Source organism: Bufo bufo, chromosome 10 (assembly GCF_905171765.1).
Source record: "Bufo bufo chromosome 10, aBufBuf1.1, whole genome shotgun sequence".
Lineage (NCBI taxonomy): Eukaryota > Metazoa > Chordata > Amphibia > Anura > Bufonidae > Bufo > Bufo bufo.
The window spans coordinates 44,001,587-44,025,940 of NC_053398.1; the positions used below are offsets into that span (position 1 = coordinate 44,001,587).

The 24,354-nt window shown below is 47.8% G+C and overlaps 1 protein-coding gene across 1 annotated transcript in view; it reads left to right on the plus strand.

The window, feature by feature from the left end:
- The first annotated feature begins 3,741 nt into the window (after positions 1-3,741).
- The window catches only part of CHID1 (chitinase domain containing 1), a 504,441-nt gene continuing 483,828 nt past the window's right edge, over positions 3,742-24,354 (plus strand). Inside the window, exons 1-2 of the mRNA XM_040410433.1 lie at positions 3,742-3,771; positions 18,068-18,196. Of these exons, the coding sequence (XP_040266367.1) occupies positions 18,086-18,196 (111 nt within the window). The 5' untranslated portion in view covers positions 3,742-3,771; positions 18,068-18,085. The remainder of the gene's footprint in view (positions 3,772-18,067; positions 18,197-24,354) is intronic.

Genomic DNA, 24,354 nt, shown 5'->3' on the forward strand with positions numbered 1-24,354 from the left:
AAGTCTGATCTGAGGTCTGATAGGGGTTAAATAAAGTCTGATCTGAGGTCTGATAGGGGTTAAAGTCTGATCTGAGGTCTGATAGGGGTTAAAGTCTGATCTGAGGTCTGATAGGGATAAATAAAGTCTGATCTGAGGTCTGATAGAGGTTAAATAAAGTCTGATCTGAGGTCTGATAGGGATAAATAAAGTCTGATCTGAGGTCTGATAGGGGTTAAATAAAGTCTGATCTGAGGTCTGATAGGGGTTAAAGTCTGATCTGAGGTCTGATAGGGGTTAAAGTCTGATCTGAGGTCTGATAGGGGTTAAAGTCTGATCTGAGGTCTGATAGGGGATAAATAAAGTCTGATCTGAGGTCTGATAGGGGATAAATAAAGTCTGATCTGAGGTCTGATAGGGGTTAAATAAAGTCTGATCTGAGGTCTGATAGGGGTTAAATAAAGTCTGATCTGAGGTCTGATAGGGGTTAAATAAAGTCTGATCTGAGGTCTGATAGGGGTTAAATAAAGTCTGATCTGAGGTCTGATAGGGGTTAAAGTCTGATCTGAGGTCTGATAGGGGTTAAAGTCTGATCTGAGGTCTGATAGGGGATAAATAAAGTCTGATCTGAGGTCTGATAGGGGTTAAATAAAGTCTGATCTGAGGTCTGATAGGGGTTAAATAAAGTCTGATCTGAGGTCTGATAGGGGATAAATAAAGTCTGATCTGAGGTCTGATAGGGGTTAAAGTCTGATCTGAGGTCTGATAGGGGTTAAAGTCTGATCTGAGGTCTGATAGGGGTTAAAGTCTGATCTGAGGTCTGATAGGGATAAATAAAGTCTGATCTGAGGTCTGATAGGGGTTAAATAAAGTCTGATCTGAGGTCTGATAGGGGTTAAATAAAGTCTGATCTGAGGTCTGATAGGGGTTAAAGTCTGATCTGAGGTCTGATAGGGGTTAAAGTCTGATCTGAGGTCTGATAGGGGTTAAAGTCTGATCTGAGGTCTGATAGGGGTTAAAGTCTGATCTGAGGTCTGATAGGGGTTAAAGTCTGATCTGAGGTCTGATAGGGGTTAATTAAAGTCTGATAGGGGTTAATAAAGTCAGTGAGAAGGGGGGATGGTGTGGAAATTGGCATTTGCCACTACTATATTATAAATGTAAATTATAAATTGACTACCAACTAAGGGCTTTATTCATTTATTATTTACCGTACATTTATATTATACTAGTGCCAAATGCAAATTTCCACCACCTCAGTGACTACCAACTAATATAATATATATTATAATATATAAAACATCAGTATAAATTATCGGTTATCGGCCTGAAAGTTCACAGATTATCGGTATCAGCTCTAAAAAATCAATATCGGTCGATCCCTAGACAAAACTGATGCGTTTTTTTCCAGTATTGAGCCCCTGTGACGGATCTCAATACCGGGAAACTTTAACGCTAGTGCTTCAGCAGAGAAGGCAGACCCAGCCGCTGTACCATCTGTGACAAGCGTGGACTGCCATCTAGTGGTTGGTTTGTACAATTCTCTTTATTTCAAAAACTTTTAGCTCTTTATTCCCAGTAGTTCTGCATTCTGCCGTCAGTGCTGTCAGCATTCACATCAGTCCCTGTTCCCAATGGGGGTCAGAATTGAATTGCCCCATCCTAAACTCACACACAAGGGCCAATTTCACAGTCTGTCAATCTTGATGGTTGAAATTTGCAGGGCTCAAGAAATACAGTATTAATGGTGTCATCCGGAAAAACGGATCCAGCATTTATCTTTTTTCACATTTTTAAAGGTCTGCACATGCGCAGACCGCAAAACCGGATCAGTTTTTCCGGAACACTTAATGCATTTCAATGGAAAATAATGCAGGACCCAGCATTCCGGCAAGTGTTCCGGAATTTTGGACGGAGAAAATACCGCAGCATGCGGTAAGAGGGACTGAACTGAAGACATCCTGAACGGATTGCTCTCCATTCAGAATGCACTAGCCTTAGGATACTTTCACACTAGTGTTTTTGTTTTCCGGTGTTGAGTTCCGTCCTAGGGGCTCAATACCGGAAAATAACTGATCAGTTTTATCCTAATGCATTCTGAATGGAGAGCAATCCGTTCAGTATGCATCAGTTCAGTCCCTCTTCCGTTTTTTGGACAGAGAAAATACCGCAGCATGCTGCAGTTTTATCTCCGGCCAAAAATACTGAACACTTGCCGGAATTCCGGATCCGGCATTAATTTACATTGAAGTGTATTAGTGCCGGATCCAGCATAAGGCTACTTTCACGGATCCGTCTGGTATCTGCACAGACGGATCCACACATATAATGCAAACGCTTGTATCCATTCAGAACAGATCCGCTTGCATTACCATGAACCATGTTTATGATAATGCAAACGGATCCGTCCTGACTTACAATGAAAGTCAATGGGAGGCGGATCCGTTTTCTATTGCACCATATTGTGTCAGTGAAAACGGATCCGTCCCCATTGACTTACATTGTGTGCCAGGACGGACCAGTTTGGCTCCGCATCGTCAGGCGGACATCAAAACGCTGCAAGCAGAGTTTTGGTGTCCGCCTCCAGAGCGGAATGGAGACTGAACGGAGGCAAACTGATGCATTCTGAACGGATCCTTATCCATTCAGAATGCATTGGGGCTGAACTGATCCATTTAGGGCCGCTTGTGAGAGCCCTGAAACGGATCTCACAAGCGGACCCAGAAACGCCAGTGTGAAAGTAGCCTTAGCTACTTTCACACCTGCGTTTAGGTGCGGATCCGTCTACATAACAGTTTTTTCAGATCTGAGTTTTCACATGTGAAAACTCAGATCCGACAGTATATTCTAACACAGAATATACTACAAACTGTGTACATGACTGCCCCCTGCTGCCTGGCAGCACCCGATCTCTTACAGGGGGCTGTGATACGCACAATTAACCCCTCAGGTGCCGCACCTGAGAGGTTAATTGTGCGTATCATAGCCCCCTGTAAGAGATCAGTTGCTGCCAGGCAGCAGGGGGCATACCCCCCTCCCTCCCCAGTTTTAAATTCATTGGTGGCCAGTGCGGCTCCCTCCCTCCCCAATATTATATTCATTGGTGGCCAGTGCGGCCTCCCCTCCCCCCCCCCCCCCCCCCCCCCCCCCCCCCATCATTGGTGGCAGCGGAGAGTTCCGATTGGAGTCCCAGTTTAATCGCTGGGGCTCCGATCGGTTACCATGGCAGCCAAGACGCTACTGCAGTAAATATGCAAAAAAATTAATACCGGATCCGTTTTTCCGGGTGACACCGAAGAGACAGATCCGGTATTTCAATGCATTTGTCAGACGGATCCACATCCGGATCCGTCTGACGAATGCCATCAGTTTGCGTCCGTATTGACGGATCCGGCAGGTAGTTCTGGCGATGGCACAGCCTGCAGGAATCCTCTGCCGCCGGATTTATAGACTATGCGCTGCACAACACTGTGTCGGATCCAGGATGCAGCATGTGTGAATACGCCATGTACACCGGAACCGCAGAACTCTCCGTCGGATCCAGGATGCCGCAAGTGTGAACGCGCCCGAGAATTGACAAGCATCAATCAATAAGCAAAATAAGCTTAGCAGTTAGCAGTCATGTGACGTGATAGACGTACCACGCAGCCAACCAGAACGCGTTCACGCGCTAGGCCCGCCCCTTCACGTCTAATAAGCTTTCCCGATGCCCTTAGGGCAGAGCTGATTTTTTTTTTTTTGTATATGTGAAAGCTTTATTAGAAGCGGACAGTGACGTCTCCTGTGAGTCAGGTTAGTCTCGCGTAAGCTGCTCTGTGATGGACACATGGAAAGTTATGGTTTCTGTTTGCGGGGGTCGCGCTGCTCTCGTCACTGACTGACCCTGTAGCTGCTCCACCTGCAGCCAGTGTCACACCCATCAGTATGCTGGGAAGGACGGGGCAAGCTGTCTGCACTGCAGTCACTACATCAGGGTGATGCATGCTGGGTCTAGGCATTGCCACTAATCTAAATTCCCAGTCATATGGGTTTGTCCAGGACTACAATAAAATGGCTGCTTTGTTCCAAAAACAGCACCACCCCTGTCCACAGGTTGTGTGAGGTATTACAGCTCAGCCCCATTCCCTTCAAAGGAGCGGAGCTGTAATACTGGCCATGGACAGACTCGGGGATGTTTTTGGAGTAGAATAAAGCAGCCATGTTTTTTTTTCTAATGTGAGACAATCCCTTTAACCCTTCCAGCTGTGCTTAGTCCTTCAATACAGTCGTCACATTGCAAAAGTCATGGCTGACAAACCGCATGCGTCTGTACAGGAGGAGGGTAGAGGGCAGGTGTGGGGACTCCGCACTGAGCACCTGCAATAGAGTGCAAGCTCCCTTGCAATTTCTCCTAAGGCCAGGGCTTCACGGGTCGTGCAACAAAACGAGTACAACTCTACGTTGCAGTCAATGGCGTCGCACTGTCCCATACTTCAACAGTTTGGATGGATTTTTTTTTGCCGCTGTCGTGTCGCATGTAGTGTTGAGCGAACTTGTGTTTTCAAATTTGCCGTACAAGGTTTGGGTTATCTAAGAATTCCGTTATGGATTCCGCTACCACGGACCATAACTTATGTAGTGTAATCCATAACGGGATTCTCGGATTACCCGAACCTTGTACACGAGTTTGCTCATCCCTAGTCGCATGTTGTGTGACACCGGTGACTAGAATAAAAAATGTATCTGTAGCCTATAAAGGGGTTGTCTGGACATAATCCTCTGCCCAGTCTGACAGCGGGCATGTAGGTGGTACAGTTACTGAGATAGTCGTCATTTTTTTAACAGTCTTTTTGCTACCATTTATGCCAGTGTTGCTGCCGGAAGATGCTCCTAAGTCCTTATTCACATCTCCATCAAGCAGATCCACCATTACTGGATTCCCTAGTTCACCGCTGTATCCGCGTTAATGAGATCCAGTGGTGATCCGGATGCTTTTTGACATAAATGCCGTGTTTCGGCTGGACAAAAATTGTTGTATGCAACAGTTTTCAGTCCGGCTGGATATGTTTGACGGAGATCAGAACAAGACCTCATTTTTGAACAGGCGTGGGCCTCGTCGTGAATTAGTTACATCTTTGGTAGTCCGTGCGCCTGCCAGAAAAAAAACAACTCCCTGGCGTAGTTTCTCGGCAACTTTAATGCCTAAAATGAGTAATTTTGCCAGGGGCCGGTAAAATACTCCCTTTACACTCCTTTGTGTCGAATATGGCATATAAATGTCTGTCCAACAAATATTGTTGCTTGGATGTGTAAAAGGATTTCCGATATTTTAATACTGATGACCTATCCTCAGTATAAGGGCTCATGCCCATGAACGTAAGGGCTCCATGCCCGTGCTGCGGACCGCAAATTGCAGTCCGCAATGCACGGGGATCGACCGTCGGGCAGCCGCATGCGAATCGCGGACCCAAGTGAATGGGGTTTGCGATCCGACGGTCACGCACCGCAAAAAAGTAGTGCATGCACTACTTTTTTGCTGTGCGGAGGCACGGTCAGAAACACCACAGAAGCACTCCGTAGTGGTTCAGATCCGTGCTTCCACACCGCATCTCCGGGTTTGCGGACCCATTCTACGGCCATGTGCATGACCCCTTATTCATCAGTATGTGATTGGTAGGGGTCCCGGGTGTTGGACCCTCACCAATCAGCTGTTTTGAGAAGGCAGCGCTGCGGCCTTGTCCATGTTCACCAAGCACAGCGCAGTACATTATGTAGCGGCGGTGCTTGGTATCGCGCTCAGCTCCATTCACTTGAATAGGGCTGAGCTGTTCCTAGGCCACGTGAACGATGAACGTGTCATCACTGGCCTAGAAAAAGCAGAGAGAAGGCCGCAGCGCTCACAGGAGCGTCGCTGTCTTCTTGAGCAGCTGATCGGCGGGGGTTCCAGGTGTCGGCCCCCCCACCGATCAGATACTGATGATCTATCCTGAGTATAGATCATCAGTATAAAAATCTTGGAAAACCCCTTTAAAAAGTCACAAAAAATGGTTGTGCGGCAGTTTTAGGCTTATTCCCCCCAACGTGTGCGTTCCGCGGCCGTATTGCAGACCGCATTTGCGGATCCGCAGAACACGGACACCGTTCCGTGTGCATTCTGCATCACGGATGCAATCCCATTCACTTCAATGGGTCCACAAATCCGGAGATGTGGAATGGTGTGGAACGGAAGCACGGAACGGAACCCTACGGAAGTACTACAGAGTGGTTTCGTCCCGTACTTCCGTTCAGCAAAAAGATAGAACATGACCTGTTTTTTTGCGGAATGGCCGGGTCGTGGACCTATTAACGTGAATGGGTCCGCGATCCGCCGCGGCTGCCCCACGGTGGGTGTTCGTGCATTGCGGGCCGCAGCACGGGGCGCACATGTTCTTGTGCAAGAGGCCTTACACCAAAAAAGGCCCAAAACTGTTAGTAAGTGACCCCCTACTGAATATTGTGTATGGGTCTCGTTAAAGAAGTTTTCCGGTTTCTACAGGTTATGCCCAGTCCACAGGATAGGGGAGAACTTAAGATCGGTGGTGTGGCGAAACCAACCTCGCCACTGGGTTTCGGAGGGGCCTGGCTACCAGCCTCTTGCCTCAGGATTATGGCCCATACTAACTTTAAAGGAGCAGACAGACCGGCCGCACAGCTTAAATCTGTCTTTGCAATTGTATTTTGTTATGTGAGGGTACCCAGATAGCTAATTTTATTGTATTTGTGTATTCTGAGTGCCATTCACCTAATGATATGCACTCAGACTTGAGCTATCTGGGAATATGTTAAATGTCTGTGTTTGCTGTGGGGGTGTGACATTGTGTGTTTGGGTGGTGATTTCTGTTCTGTTGTCTCCACATGTGTATTGGTGATTTCCCTTTGTCCTGAGAGATAATTGAATTGCTCCTCGGTTGTCTCCAGGGCAGAGAGGAGGAAACCATGATGCATTGTGGGGATGTGTTGTGTCTGTGTATCCTGAGTGCTACATATCTGTCCTTTGTCAGTCTTCCTTCTGGTCCCCTAGGGGCGTGTCCACCAGATGGGGACCTGCATAAATACGGGCGGGTAGCCCTCAATAAAGAGTTCCTGTTTTATCCTTCATGTTCAGGCTGGTGTTTGGGTAACTGATCGACACTGGGGGATTGCTATACGCTGGGAGATTTGCTATACTCCCCTGGCTATAACTACTAGCTCTTGTAAGAGCTGTTCCTGCTCTTTGGATTTAGGAGAGGTTCATCCACTGGAGCCTTGTCGTAGGTCCAGGGTGGGTAGGAGACGGCGAGACCTCAACCAAGCTTTGGCGGTTCGTGGGGTCTGCAGTGCGTACGGTGTCAAGTGGAGTGCTTGGAGTCCTCGGAAAGCACTAGCAGCATCTATCGACGGAGGTACCTGGTCGGGGTGCGAGGCGTTCCGTTACAGGTGGGGGTCCCGGTTTTTGTCCGTCCGAAACCCGTAATTTATGCCGGAAATCGAATGGATCAATGCCAGACCTCATTCCAGTCATTGAGGATCCGGCAGGATCTATCCGGGAGCAGCCTTCGAATGGAGATGTGAGCATAGCTTTAAACCAGGGTAGATAAAAATCAATGATTTAAAAAAATATATGTATCGGATTTTTTTGATTTAAATCGGATTTTTTTTTATATAAAATGCTTTTTGAGGAAAATATATTACTATCCAAAGGTTATTCAATCATGAAACAAAGATTAGTTTTTTAATTATGTAGAATAAGGCTGTACGTAGACTCCCATATTGTTGAATGGATTAGGCAGTGGCTGAGGGACAGACAACAGAGGGTTGTAGTCAATGGAGAACATTCAGACCAAGGTCTTGTTACCAGTGGGGTACCTCAGGGATCTGTTCTGGGACCCATATTGTTTAATATCTTTATCAGCAAAATTGCAGAAGGCCTCGATGGTAAGGTGCGTCTTTTTGCTGATGACACAAAGATTTGTAACAGGGTTGATGTTCCTGGAGGGATACACCAAATGGAAAAGGATTTAGGAAAACTAGAGGAATGGTCAAAAATCTGGCAACTAAAATGTAATGTTGATAAGTGCAAGATAATGCACCTGGGGCGTAAAAACCCAAGAGCAGAATATAAAATCAGTGATACAGTCCTAACCTCAATATCTGAGGAAAGGGATTTAGGGGTCATTATTTCAGAAGACTTAAAGGTAGGCAGACAATGTCAGAGCAGCAGGAAATGCTAGCAGAATGCTTGGGTGTATAGGGAGAGGCATTACTAGTAGAAAGAGGGAGGTGCTCATGCCGCTCTACAGAGCACTAGTGAGACCTCATTTGGAGTATTGTGCTCAGTACTGGAGACCATATCTCCTGAAGGATATAGATACTCTAGAGAGAGTTCAGAGAAGATCTACTAAACTGGTACATGGATTGCAGGATAAAACTTACCAGGAAAGATTAAAGGACCTTAACATGTATAGCTTGGAAGAAAGACGAGAGGGAGGGGATATGATAGAAACTTTTAAATACATAAAGGGAATCAACAAGGTAAAAGAGGAGAGAATATTAAAAGAAGAAAAACTGCTACAAGAGGACATAGTTTTAAATTAGAGGGGCAAAGGTTTAAAAGTAATATCAGGAAGTATTACTTTACTGAGAGAGTAGTGGATGCATGGAATAGCCTTCCTGCAGAAGTGGTAGCTGCAAATACAGTGAAGGAGTTTAAATCAAGTCTTACTGACTAGGAAAATAGAAACGCTAGTGTGAAAGCCAGTCAGATTCCACCTTTCATTTTTCAGGGCTCCTTTTGAAAAAGAAAAGGTGGAATCTGATTGGTTGCTATGGGTGACTCAACTATTTTTCCTTTACACCAGTTTTGATAAATCTCCCCCCAATATCTATAGACGCATTGTGAAATGAATAGGTCAGCATTGCATAGCAAATAATGAAGACCGAGATATGCAACACATCACTGTACGCAAAATTGAGTTTTGCGAGGTCTATGCTGAGATGTGTACATTAGAGCTCATGCACATGAAAAGCATTTTGTTTCCATTTTCGTTCAGTTTTTTTTTTGCGCGAATAGGATGCGGACCCGTCATTTGTATTTTTTGCTGATCAGTGTTTTGCGCATGAGCCCTTAGTCTGGATTGAGATGAATGGGTCCACATCCTATCCGCAAAGATAAGTCAGTCCACCTGCACACATTGCAGAATAGATGCAGTTTTTCTGTGCAGATTCCTGTGCAGTATCAGCAAAATGTATGAGATAACGCAAACCTCAAATCTGGCCCAAAAAACGCTGTTACACATTGCGGATTTTGGTGTGCGGAAATGCACGGAAATACGTGCGGATCTTAAGTGCGTTCACCTGCATTCGTGTGCAGACAGCCATTGTTACAGAATTTTCCATTCATTCCAATGGGGCAACAAGTCCATGGATCTCTGCAGGCCTCCTGCAGAGGAATAGAAGTGACTTTCAGCTGTGGAAAATTCTGCGACAAAACCTGCTGCATGTGAAGGCGCCCTAAAGCACCTGCGGTAAAGGAGTGTGGGTCCGTTCTGTGGGAGCAAGTACAGCAATGGTTAATCATTGTTATAGGCTATCCAGGGGCCCCAGGTCTTAAAAAAGCGTAGTCTAGAGTTAGATTCCCAGCTGCGGAGTTCTTCTAGGTGGGAGAGATGGTCACCATTTGCTCTGCAGTGAGCGATTGTTTTGTATTTTGCACGTTTTTAAACGCCCTTTCGATGGTATTTTGTCGCATCGCTGGCGAGGTGGTGTCGTTCGGGAGTGGCGAGGCAGTGGACGGGATGGAACATCAGCCCCAGCAAATTTACCAACATTTATGTCTGGAGACATGCAGAAATGTCTAGTCAGGGGCTGGCGTTGTTTTCATTCCAGGGGCACGCCTTGTCGTAAATTAGGCGCATCCTCCGGCTGTGCAGGGCGATAGAAATCTACAATAGGTCTGAGCTGCTGTAGATTTCTGGCGGCTGCTTGCCACGCCCCCTTTCAGAAAAGCTGGCGAGGACGGCATTAAAACTGCCACTTGTATCGGTTTTATTTTTTTTAAAGTCACAAAAACACAGGGGTCATTTAACAACCAAGTGTAAAGTAGAACTGGCTTGGTTACCCATAGCAACCAATCAGATTCCACCTTTCATTTTTGACAGCTCCTTTGGAAAATTAAAGGAGGAATCTGATTGGTTGGAAAACTAGAAGAATGGTCAGAACTCTGGCAACTGAAATTTAATGTGGATAAGTGCAAGATAATGCACCTGGGGCGTAAAAACCCAAGGGCAGAATATAGAATATTTGACACAGTCCTGACCTCAGTATCTGAGGAAAGGGATTTAGGAGTAATTATTTCAGAAGACTTAAAGGTGGGAAGACAATGTAATAGAGCAGCACGAAATGCCAGCAGAATGTTTGGATGTATAGGGAGAGGTATAAGCAGTAGAAAGAGTGAAGTGCTTATGCCGCTGTACAGAACACTGGTGAGACCTCACTTGGAGTATTGTGCGCAGTACTGGAGGCCATATCTCCAGAAGGATATAGATACTCTAGAGAGAGTTCAGAGAAGAGCTACTAAACTAGTACATGGATTGCAGGATAAAACTTACCAGGAAAGGTTAAAGGACCTTAATATGTATAGCTTGGAAGAAAGAAGAGACAGAGGGGATATGATAGAAACTTTTAAATACATAAAGGGAATCAACTCGATAAAGGAGGAAAGAATATTTAAAAGAAGAAAAACTACCACAAGAGGACACAGTTTTAAATTAGAGGGGCAAAGTAGGGGTGGGCGATATAGGCGATATGCGATATAAATTTGTGCCACGATATGGATTTTGAGCATATCGCCGGACCGCGATATGATCGCGCTCTCTGCGCGCACCATCTTCTCCTGAGCCGCCACAGTGGAGAAGGAGAGTCCCTCCCTCCCCACTGTGCGCGGCTGCCGCTGACCACCAATGACAAAAGAGGAGGAGGGGAGGGACTGACTGTAAATCATTGAGTTTTCACGATCTCAGTGAGCGCGTGAAAACTCAAATCCGATGGTATATTCTAATCCCCAGGCGTTCCCATGGTGACAGGGACGCTTGCCTGGGGGTTAGAATATACCGGGCCACGCCGCTGACAGTAGAACATTTAAAAACTAACCAGTAACTTTAACTTTATTAATTGGTGATCTCTTTACTGTATACCTTACTAGGTCTTAGCTCCGGTAACAGCAGGCAGTGCGGGCGGGCGGCGCTCACTCACTGACGTCACGCGCCTGCTCCTCCCACTAGGCGGCGCAGGCGCGTGACGTCAGTGAGTGAGCGCCGCCCCCCGCACTGCCTGCTGTTATCGGAGCTAAGACCTAGTAAGGTATACAGTAAAGAGATCAGCAATTAATAAAGTTACTGATTAGTTTTTAAATGTATTCCTGTGAGCGTCGGGGGGATCTGTGGATGGCACCGTTTAGGGGAGCGGGGGGATCTGTGGATGGCACCGTTTAGGGGAGGGGGGGATCTGTGGATGGCACCGTTTAGGGGAGGGGGGGATCTGTGGATGGCACCGTTTAGGGGAGGGGGGGATCTGGGGATGGCACCGTTTAGGGGAGGGGGGGATCTGTGGATGGCACCGTTTAGGGGAGGGGGGGGAACTGTGGATGGCACCGTTTAGGGGAGGGGGGGAACTGTGGATGGCACCGTTTAGGGGAGGGGGGGAACTGTGGATGGCACCGTTTAGGGGAGGGGGGGATCTGTGGATGGCACCGTTTAGGGGAAGGGGAGGGGGGATCTGTGGATGGCACCGTTTAGGGGAAGGGGGGGGGATCTGTGGATGGCACCGTTTAGGGGAGGGGGGGGATCTGTGGATGGCACCGTTTAGGGGAGGGGGGGATCTGTGGATGGCACCGTTTAGGGGAGGGGGGGGGATCTGTGGATGGCACCGTTTAGCGGAGGGGGGGGGGATCTGTGGATGGCACCGTTTAGGGGAAGGGGGGGATCTGTGGAATGCAGCGTTTAGGGGAAGGGGGGGGGATCTGTGGATGGCACCATTTAGGGAGGGGGGGGATCTGTGGATGGCACCGTTTAGGGGAGGGGGGGATCTGTGGATGGCACCGTTTAGGGGAGGGGGGGATCTGTGGATGGCACCGTTTAGGGGAGGGGGGGTGGATCTGTGGATGGCACCGTTTAGGGGAGGGGGGGGATCTGTGGATGGCACCGTTTAGGGGAGGGGGGGGATCTGTGGATGGCACCGTTTAGGGGAGGGGGGGGGGATCTGTGGATGGCACCGTTTAGGGGAGGGGGGATCTGGGGATGGCACCGTTTAGGGGAGGGGGGGGGATCTGGGGATGGCACCATTTAGGGGAGGGGGATCAGCTCCCTGCTGCTGTGTGCACAAAGCACAGGGCAGCAGTGAGAGTGTAAAGTCCTATTCACCCTAATAGAGCTCTATTAGGGTGAATATGACAAGGGTTCTACGTTCTAGCCCTTAAGTAGACTAATAGTTATTAAATAAAAATTAAAAAAAAGTTTAAACACGCCCCCCCAAATATAGAAAACAATATATCGCAATATATATCGCATATCGCACATGCTTAAAATTATATCGCAATATAGATTTTAGGCCATATCGCCCACCCCTAGGGCAAAGGTTTAAAAGTAATATAAGGAAGTATTACTTTACTGAGAGAGTAGTGGATGCATGGAATAGCCTTCCTGCAGAAGTGGTAGCTGCAAATACAGTGGAGGAGTTTAAGCATGCATGGGATAGGCATAAGGCTATCCTTCATATAAGATAGGGCCGGGGGCTATCCATAGTATTCAGTATATTGGGCAGACTAGATGGGCCAAATGGTTCTTATCTGCCGACACATTCTATGTTTCTATGGTTGCTATGGGCATAGATTTTTTTCACTGTAAACTTCTGACGTTACTAGCGTGTTACTGTTATTCTAGGGGTCAGTACAATTATGATGTATGAATATGTATAGTTTTATGTTTTTGTTTTTTTTTTACTATTTTTCATAATAGCATTCCAAGAGCCAGAACTCTTTGGACAAACATGGTGTGCAGGGCCGGCCTTTGGGGTGTGCGAGCTGTGCGGCCACACAGGGCGCCATGGCAACAGGGGCGCCCGGCGGCCAGCGGAGCCGGTGTAGCAACTGTAACGACATGCAGGACGGCGGCGGCCTTCTCTCACTACTTTATAGACGCTCTTGCCTGTGTCACAACTTGCACGCACTTCTCATTTCGAATCCGACGAATCCCAGGCATCTGTATTGCCATCCTCAGGAGAGGGAGAGATGTGTCTGCTGGGATTCAAGCCCACCTTCTGTATCAGAGGCAAAGCACTTACCCACACAGCTATAAGAGCTGCATAGCCACTGACTGCCCCAACACACCCAGCACTGCTATATTTCTATATGACAGCTGCCCCAGCACACTCAGCTCTGCTACATCTATACACATGACAGCTGCCACTGCACACTCAGCTCTGCTACATCTATATATCTCTAAGTATTACTATACAGTAGATAGATATATAGAGATATAGCAGAGCTGAGTGTGCTGGGGCAGCTGTCATGTGTATAGATGTAGCAGAGCTGGGTGTGCTGGGGCAGCTGTCATGTGTATAGATGTAGCAGAACTGGGTGTGCTGGGGCAGCTATCATATATAGAGATATAGCAGAGCTGAGTGTGCTGGGGCAGCTTTTATGTGTTTGGATGTACACTAGCTGTGTGGTTAGGTGCCTTGCCTCTGATACAGAAGGTCGTGGGTTCGAGTCCCAACAGAAACGTTTCTGAAATACAGGCTAAGGCTACTTTCACACTTGCACGGCTTGCAAGGTTATCTGCACAGACGGATCCGCACCTATAATGCAAACGATGGTATCCGTTCAGAACGGATCCGTCTGCATTCTATGTAAAAAAAAAAGTCTAAGTCTAATTGTTAGTCAGACGGATCCGTCCTGACTTTACATTGAAAGTCAATGGGGGACGGATCCGTTTGCAATTGCACCATATTGTGTCAACGTCAAACGGATCCGTCCAACATGGACTTGCATTGTAAGTCAGGATGGATCCGCACGGCCAGGCAGACACCAAAATGCTGCAAGCGTTTTGGTGTCCGCCTGCTGAGCGGAATGGAGGCGGAACGGAGCCAAACTGATGCATTCTGAGCGGATCCACATCCATTCAGAATGCATTGGGGATGAACGGTTCCGTTCGGGGCTGCTTGTGAGAGCCTTCAAACGGATCTCACAAGCGGAACGCCAAACGCAAGTGTGAAAGTAGCCTAAATTAGAATACACAAGCACTGACTCCATATATGGACATACAGCGCAGGACACAGGAAGAGGCTGCATCGCATCACTGACATGGAGGTAAGTATAAGTGTTTTTTTTTTTTTTTTAAATACCGGACTGTTACTGGCACATGGGGGAGCAGGAGGCACTTGATACTGGCACATGGGGGGAAGGAGAGAGGCACTTGATACTGGCACATTGGGGGGGGGGGGGGGGGAGATGGCACTATGATACTGGGACATGGGGGGGGGGGAGGAGAGAGACACTTTATACTGGCACATGGGGGGTTTGGCACTTTATACTGGCACATGGGGGGGTTGGCACTATGATACTGGCACATTGGGGGGAGAGATGGCACTATGATACTGACACTTTGGGGGGGGGGGCGAGATGGCACTATGATACTGGGACATGTGGGGGGGGGGAGGAGAGAGGCACTTGATACTGGCACATGATGGGGGGGCATCTATGGGGACACTTACTGGCACATTATTGGGGGGCATTATGGGGGTCCCTTTTTACTGGCACATTATAAGGCCCTTAATCATACCCAGTGTCACCCATAGCCAGTCTCCTGCCCCCCTTAATCATACCCTGTCACCTTTACCCAGTCCCCTGCCCTTAATCATACCCAGTGTCAGCCTTACCCAGTCCCCTGCCCCCTCAATTAGACCCTGCCCCCTTTAATCATACCCAGTGTCACCCATAGCCAGTCCCCTGCCCCCCCTTAATCATACCCAGTGTCAACCAAAGCCAGTCCCCTGCCCCTTAATCATACCCAGTGTCTGTCACCCTTAATTTAAAGGGGGCAGGGTCTAATTGAGGGGGCAGGGGACTGGGTAAAGGTGACACTGGGTATGATAAAGGGGGGCAGGGGACTGGGTAAAGGTGACACTGGGTATGATTAAGGGGGGCAGGAGACTGGCTATGGGTGACACTGGGTATGATTGTACTTGTTTGCACTTAAATTATCTGTAATTTAAAAAAAAATGTTTGTTACAAAGATTGTTTTCCTCTTTGTGTATGTTTAGGTGAACCGGGAGGGGGCGCCACAAGATTAGCTCGCACAGGGCGCCTGAACACCTAAGGCCAGCACTGATGGTGTGAGATCATGTATGTGTGTGTGTGTGCGTGTATTTTACCACTTTTACAAAATCACTTTTTATGGAAAAAATGAATTCCATTTTTTAATAAGGGGTTGTCCACTTTTTACTATTGATGACCTGTCCTCAGGATGGGTCACCAGTATCAGATCGTTGAGGGTCCGGCACCCCCGCTGATCAGTTGTTTGAAGAGAAACCAGTGCTTGTACGATGCATTGACGGCAAGCAGGTAAACAGAGAAGAGAAGGCATCGCTCGTACAAGCACTGGTTCTCTTCAAACAGCTGATCGGCGGGGATGCTGGGAGTCAGACACCCGACGATGTGATACTGATGACCTGACAGTGATAGGCAGGCTATTGGGGCACAAACTTATTTTTTTGTTCGCATCCGATCTGCATTTTTAGTAAGGGGGCTGCAAAAGCTGCAGACAGAACACCGTGTACTGTCCTCATCCGTTTGTCTGTTCCATTGCATCCGCAAAAATATAGAACCTGTCCTGTTATTGTCCACATTACGGAAAAGAATAGCACAGTTCTGTTATGGCCCAGATAGACTTTTCTGCAAAATGCTGAATGCACACCCCGATATCCGTGTTTTGCGGACTAGCAAAACAGGCAACGGTTGTGTGCATGAGCCCTAAGGCTGTGTCTGTGGCACACTTTAATAGACATGCTGTCATGTCAGGTCAGAGGCCCTCTGTTAGGCCCCAGCTGTCATGGCACCACATCACTACCCTGCGATTGCATTCACAAGGAACCGATGGAGCCCTCTCCCTGTAACTGCCTAGATGCCGCAGTGCTGTTGACTGCAGCATCTATGGAGTTAAAGGGGTGGTTCAGGCAGTATATAGTGATGACCTGTATAGGTCCTCAATATCTGATCTGCGGGGTCCGACACCAAGCACCCCACGTACCAGCTGTTGGAAGAGGAGGCGGCGCTACATGTGAGCGCTGCTTCCTCTTTATCACACTGCATGTCGTCTCCCTTGCAGTGGAGGTGTAGTGTAATTACAAGTACTTTCTCTGTTCAAGTGAAAGGAGCGAGTAATTGTAATTACACTGCGCCTCCGAGACTTGGCAGAGGAAGTAGCGCTCGCAAACAGCTGATCGGCGGGGGTGCTGCGTGTCGGATCCCCGCAGATCAGAAATTGATGACCTATCCAGAGGATATACTTTCTGCATGACTCCTTTAAGTGTCTCGGATAGGAGATATCTCCGATCGCTGTCTTTACAGCAGGAGCCTGTCTTCAGTCAGTGCCAGGCTTCCGTGGTATGCTGTGTTCTTGCAGCCTGGGGTCTCTGTTCAGTTCCTGCCAGGATTAATGACGCCGGCAGCAGGGACTGAACATACAGCACGGACTGCACTGATACAGCGCTCCAGACCAAGAAAAGTCTCATGTGCATGATTAGCATTGCCTGTACAGGCGTCTATGATGCTTGTAGAGGCTTTATGGCCACCTCTGGTATTAGCATTGACACTTTATTATGTATTGAGTTTAGTGACCGGTCGCCCCTTGGTGGATATTGGTTCCCCTATTATACTTTGCTTGATTTCTAATTGTATTTTTTGTATAATTCAATCAAGTTGTTGCTGCTTTTTGTTGTGCAGTGCCCTTGTTTATAGGAGATGTCTTTTCCCAGTGAAGCCACTTAAAGGGGTTCTCCCATGATTAATGTAAAAAATGAAAATCGGACATCAAATAGTACGAGTATCTCTTTCTAAGGGCCCATTCAGACGGCCGTAGTGCAAAACACAGATACCGGCCGCGGAACGGAACCACCGTGTGCTGTCCGCATCTTTTGTATCCCCATTGAAATGAATGGGTCTGCGCCCGTTCCGCAAAATTGCGGAACGGATGCAGACTTGATCATATGGCTGTCTGAATGAGCTCTAACAAAGCTAGAACCAGCCCTGTACCTCACATGGATCCAGAGATCTCCCCATTGATTGCTCTGCTAGATTTATATCAAGCTGACAGCTGAAGGGGCGTGTCTTCTACTGCAGCTCAGGGGGTGTGTCTCAGCTCTCCCTATCACAGGTCAGGAGGCGTGTCCTTTCTGCTGGAGCTCTCTCCCTATCACCGCTCAGGATGAAACTTAGCATGTGCGGCCATTTCAGTGAGCAGGACAAAGAAATAATAAAAAAAACAAACAGCAGGTGGCGCTATACAGATACATTTTATTGAATAACTCAGTGGCTATATAAAAAAATGAATTACATGCAATTACAAAAGTATTCAGATCCAGGTTTGAAACCAGTAGAATAAATTCCTGGTTTGAAAATTGTAGAATATTTCATAGCTGCATGGCATTTAAAAAAATAAAGTGAATGCAGTTACCCGGCTGGTAGCTGTGGGCATCTGCTTCACTGTTCTCCCGCAGTGTGTAGTAGTAAATCTCACGTGCAGCTACTGCAATGAAGTTAGGCTTTAATAGGCCATTAATGGATTGAATTTTTTAGCTGAGAGGAGTCCAGAGTTTGCCCAGAATAGTTGCCGTGCATTTCCTGCAGATCAGATCCGTGCCCCTGTATCCCACCCTATAGCTGAATATAGACGCAGACGCTGCGAAGGGTCTAGATGACCAGACGTCGCCTCCAGCCCCATGCCAGGCTCCCTCCCACTCTTCTATAGCAAAAAATATATAAAAAATCCGGGCTCTGCTTTGTATCTGCTTTGTCACTCTCCTCCCACTCTTGTTGCAGTGAGTCAGGTCTGAAACGATGAAGCTGCTGAGTGCCCTGCTCGCCGTCACTGTTGCTTACCACTTGGCCGATGCCACTTTGTCAAAGACCGACACCAAGAAGGCTGCTTCCAAGTCACTTGAGACAAAGGTAAGTTTCCAAATGCTATCCATTCTTCCACAATGACAATACTGTGAGCGTAAAACGACACCTAAAAATTAGCGGAAGTAATTGTAAAGGTAAGAAGGGATGCAGATGAGCCCTTAACAAGCTCCGCCTCTAATGCCACGAGATGTAAGTCATTGTGGAATGAGGTGGCAGCGGACCTATTTGAAGGGGTTGCCCAGTCAGTTTTTTTTTTTTTTTTTTAAACAAAGGATCAGAATGGCGTAAAACTTTACACAGATCTCGCTGAGCACCATAGAAACACTTAGGCTAATTTCACACTCGCGTTTGTACTGGATCCGTCATGAATCAGCAAAAACACTTCAGTCACAATAATACAACCGTCTGCATCCGTTATGAACGGATCCGGTTGGATTATCTATAGCCAAGACGGATCCGTCATGAACACGATTGAAAGTCAATGGGGGACGGATCCGTTTTCTATTGTGTCCGAGAAAATGGATCCGTCCCCATTGACTTACATTGCGCACCGCATCGCGAATAGAAAAACGCTGCCTGCAGCGTTATACTTTGTCCGTGATCGGGACGCAACCATTTTTTAAGTGGAGGAATTTTTTTATGTTAAAAAAAATATTGTGCTCCATCTCACCCACTTGGCTCAACTTCTATGCTGGAAGAGTGGAACACGTGCTTGCTCTGATCACCATATTTCATCTCGTATTCACACCAGACATCTGGCATCAGTACATCGCTAAATCGCATCTACATCTCTTGCTTTCCGTCATACATTATATTATAAAACTGGACTTTTACATCCACCACTAGGGGAGCTCAGTGCATAGGAATTTATACAGTTACCACTAAACTCAATGGAAGCTTGTAAGATCTCTTTGCCCTGAGATTCCCCTAGTTCCAGCTGCAGGAACATGCCGTGGATCTATGATGGTAACGGGAGAAGGAGTTCAGCGCCGGGCCTCATAGGAGTCTTCTGCCTCCATGGTAAGCATGCCGCTGTACTCACCGATTCCATGCCGCTCCCATTCTGACCCTTTCCACGTTCACACACTGCAGTTGAGCACTCAGCCAGTCTAAGCAAGGAGGGTGGTGATCACGCACAGTCACCTCATGTGTGCCGAGAGGAACTAAGGAATAGAGATCAGTGGGGATCGGGGAGGTGTTGGAACGGGAAAGACTGAATGGGGATTGGTGAGACGAGTGGCTATCCTTTTGTTTTACTGCCACTCTGACCCTTTCAAAAATATAATCTCCACAATCCCTTTACATTTAAAAGACCTATGACAATATAGTGCTGTATGCAATAGGGCAGTGTTCCTCAGTCTGTGGCCATCCACCTAAAGGATGTCGAGGCATGCTGGGAGCTGTAGTTCTGCACAGGTGGGTACACCAGAGTTCTGACCCTGACTCTAACTCCGTCTCCTTCATAAGTTGCCAATAGTATAGTAATAACAAATTTCCTGTAGTAAAATAGTAGCATCAGTCTTTATTCACAATCGTGTAAGGAATCGGGCTACTTGGATAGAACTTAAAGGGAGTCTGTCATCAAAGTTTCACCTTTTTAACCCTTCCCATAGCTTTCTAGCAGCCTTACAGTTAATTAAAACGTTACCTTTACGAGCGCCGACGGACTGAGTGCGCAGGCACGGGATCTCGGCGAAATAAGAAGTAAGTAGATGGGCGGTCAAAAGGAAAGAATGGGCGGGGGGAAGCGACGATAAGGCTGAGCTAGCTGGGCACCTACGAGGGTAACGCTGCCTCTGGGCACTTGCGAGCCCTCATTTGCATATGCTACAAAGTTGTTTTTTTGCAGGTTTTATAAGTCCAGGATTGCTCATAAAGGTAACGTTTTTATTAACTGTAAGGCTGCTAGAAAGCTATGGGAAGGGTTAAAAAGGTGAAACTTTGATGACAGACTCCCTTTAAAGGGAACCTGTCAGCGGCAAAACCCATCCCACACCGCCAGCAGTACCTTCAAGTAGCCGGCAGTGAGTTTCAAATGATGATTTTCTTACTGCATTCTGATGAGGCAGAAGTATGAAAAACGTTCTTTTATCCTCCGTCCGCGCTATTTTCCAGTCAGGCTTGAAGTCACGGCAACCGCGCCCCCTTCCCCTGTGACTGACAGCCGGCTGTCAGTCACAGCGAAGGGGCAGGGAAGGGGGCGCGGTTACCGTGACTTCAAGCCTGACTGGAAAATAGCACGGACGGAGGATAAAAGAACGTTTTTCATACTTCTGCCTCATCAGAATGCAGTAAGAAAATAATCATTTGAAACTCACTGCCGGCTACTTGAAGGTAATGCTGGCGGTTTGGGATGGGTTTTGCCGCTGACAGGTTCCCTTTAAGCCATTTTTTGGAATGCAATTTCTTACATTCCTGACATTTTCTAAATTCCTGTAAGTAAATATACAGTGCACTATGCATTTAATAACTGGAAAACGCTGTTATACACTTAATTGTAAGAAATCTATGAACTTATCCTCTAAAACTCTAAAACTAAAGAATGTATGTTCTAGAAAGCCTAAGGCCTCCTGCACACGACAGTATTTTTTCACAGTCCGCAAAACAGGGTCCGTAGGTCCGTGATCCGTGACCGTTTTTTCGTCCAAGGGTCTTCCTTGATTTTTGGAGGATCCACGGACATGAAAAAAAAGTCGTTTTGGTGTCCGCCTGGCCGTGCGGAGCCAAACAGATCCGTCCTGACTTACAATGCAAGTCAATGGGGATGGATCCGTTTGACGTTGACACAATATGGTGCAATTGCAAACGGATCCGTCCCCTATTGACTTTCAATGTAAAGTCAGGAGTTAATATACCATAGGATCAGAGTTTTCTCCAATCCGATGGTATATTTTAAATTGAAGCGTCCCCATCACCAGGGGAACGCCTCTATGTTAGAATATACCATCGGATTTGAGTTAGATCGTGAAACTCATATCCGACAGTAAATTCGAACACAGAGGCGTTCCCATGGTGATGGGGACGCTTCAAGTTAGAATATCCTACAAACTGTGTACATGACTGTCCCCTGCTGCCTGGCAGCACCTGATCTCTTACAGGGGGCTGTGATCAGCACAATTAACCCCTCAGGTGCCGCACCTGAAGGGGTTAATTGTGCTTATCATAGCCCCCTTTAAGAGATCAGGGGCTGCCAGGCAGCAGGGGGCAGACCCCCCTCCCTCCCTCGTATTATCATTGGTAGCCAGTGTGCGCCCTTCCCCCCCCGGCCCCCCCTCTATTGTTTTAATATCATTGGTGGCCAGTGTACAGTAGTGTCCTGGTTGCCATGGTTACCGATCGGAGCCCCAGCGATTAAACTGGGACTCCGATCGGAACTCTCCGCTGCCACCAATGATCGGGGGGGGAGAGGGGAGGCCGCACACTGGCCACCAATGATATTAAAACAATAGGGGGGGGGGCGCACACTGGCCACCAATGATATTAAAACAATAGGGGGGGGGGGGGGCGCACACTGGCCACCAATGATATTAAAACAATAGAGGGGGGGCCGGGGGGGGGGGGGGCGCACACTGGCCACCAATGATAATACAATAGAGTGAGGGAGGGGGGGCCGCACTGGCCACCAATGATAATACAATAGAGGGAGGGGGGTCTGCCCCCTCCTGCCTGTCAGCCCCTGATCTCTTATAGGGGGCTATGATATGCACAATTAACCCCTCAGGTGCAGCACCTGAGGGGTTAATTGTGCGGATCACAGCCCCCTTTAAGAGATCGGGTGCTGCCAGGCAGCAGGGGGCAGTCATGTACACAGTTCGTAGTATATTCTAACTAGAAGCGTCCCCATCACTATGGGAACGCCTCTGTGTTAGAGTATACTGTCGGATATGAGTTTTCACGAAGTGAAAACTCAGCTCTGAAAAAGCTTTTATGCAGACGGATCTTCGGATCCGTCTGTATGAAAGTAACCTACGGCCACGGATCACGGACGCGGATGCTAATCTTGTGTGCATCCGTGTTCTTTCACGGACCCATTGACTTGAACGGGTCCGTGAACCGTTGTCCGTCAAAAAAATAGGACAGGTCATATTTTTTTGACGGACAGAAAACACGGATCACGGATGCGGCTGCAAAACGGTGCATTTTCTGATTTTTCCACGGACCCATTGAAAGTCAATGGGTCCGCGAAAAAAAAAGGAAAACGGCACAACGGCCGCGGATGCACACAACGGTCGTGTGCAGGAGGCCTAATTCACACGTCAGTGATTTCCATCAGTGATTGTGAGCCAAAACCAGGACAGACCTAAGATATAAGGGAAAGCTCCGCTCCTGTTCTGTGTTTGTGAGCCAAACCAGGTGCGACTCTAATCACTGATAGAAATCACTGACCAAACACTGACCATGTGAAGAAGGGCTCATGCATACGGCCATTGCCCGGCCGAGGCCATATTGCGGCCGCATACAGCGGGTCTGCAATACACTGGCACCGACTGTGTGCACCCCGCATCAAGGATGGGGACCCATTCACTTGAATGGGTCCGCAATCCGGCGATGCAGTGCGCAACGGAAGCACGGATCGGTAGCCCACCGAAGCACTGCGTATTTTTTTACGGTGCGGACGGATCACGGACCCATTCAAATTGAATGAGTCAAATTGCGGTCCCCAATGCATGGATGGCACGCACAACGGCCGTGTGCATGAGGCCTAAGGCATAGATGAGGATAATTGAAACATTTAAAAAGCCTAGCTGCTATAAAGGGTTGTCTGGGAATAAATAACTTTTCACAGGTGCCTGCAGCCTCCTCTATGGACAGAGTCTTACATACCTGCGCACTGACTCCTGTGTGTCCATCTCATGATCATCTGCTCCGTTGCAGCCAATGACTGGATTCAGCTCTGCTCCGTTGCAGCCAATGACTGGATTCAGCTCTGCTCCGTTGCAGCCAATGACTGGATTCAGCTCTGCTCCGTTGCAGCCAATGACTGGATTCAGCTCTGCTCCGTTGCAGCCAATGACTGGATTCAGCTCTGCTCCGTTGCAGCCAATGACTGGATTCAGCTCTGCTCCGTTGCAGCCAATGACTGGATTCAGCTCTGACTTGTCCACAAGAGACATATCAGTTATTGGCTGCAGCGGAGCAGATGATCATCTCCATGCCAGGGATAAATTAAACAGTGGACCGGAAGATGGACACGTGGGAGCTGGCACACAGGACCAGAGTGGCAGGAGTAGGTAAGTATGATTCCTTCCATAGCAGAGGCACGCTGAGGGCACTAATGAAATGTTACTTGGCAAGGCAATTTTTGGCGGCCCCATAGAAATGAATGGAGGGCGCCCTCCACAACATTCGGTGCTTCGATCTCAGTGTACAGTAGGTGCAGGTCCCAGAGGTGGGACCCGCACCTATCAGACAATGGCAACTTATCCTAGCGACATGCCCCCAATGTCTGAGATGGGAAAACCCCTTTAAATATGCAGCAGACAAGTTATAAAAAAAAATTAAAAATGTTTTGCTCACCTCCTAATGATCCCTCTGTTCCCTCGCTGCAGTTTGTCCCTAGGACTTCCAGTCCCTGTCGGACAGAAAGTGGTGATAATATCCATTGATCACGTGACTGCTCAACCAATCACTGGCCTCATTGGTCAAGTGCCGCTCATGTCAATGATGGGTGTAAAAACATCACTTCTGGTCCAAAGGGGACTGGAATCCCTGGGGACTGGACTTTTAGGAGTTTCGTTCATTTTATAAGCCTGTGTGCTCTCCGGATAATTTTAAAAACTGTTGGACAACCTCTTTAAAGGGGTATTCAGGTTTCATCTATAATACAGTGTAGATGGTGTGCAGGTAAACATTGACGAGTCTGCATCGCTCAGGCGAGCGCCAGGCCCCTCTGAATAGCTGATCGGTGAGGGTGTCGGGAGTTGGACCCCCAATGATCTGATGTTGGTGACCTATCCTGAGGATAGGTCGTCAGTTTTGCAAAAATGGAATAGCTCTTTAAGGCCTCATGCACACGACCGTTGTTTTGGTCTGCATCCGAGCCGCAGTTTTTGTGGCTCGGATGCGGACCGATTCACCTCAGTGGGGCTGCAAAAGATGCGGACAGCACTCCGTGTGCTGTCCGCATCCGTTGCTCTGTTCGGTGGTCGGCAAAAAATATATAACCTGTCCTATTCTTGTCCATTTGCGGACAATAATAGTAT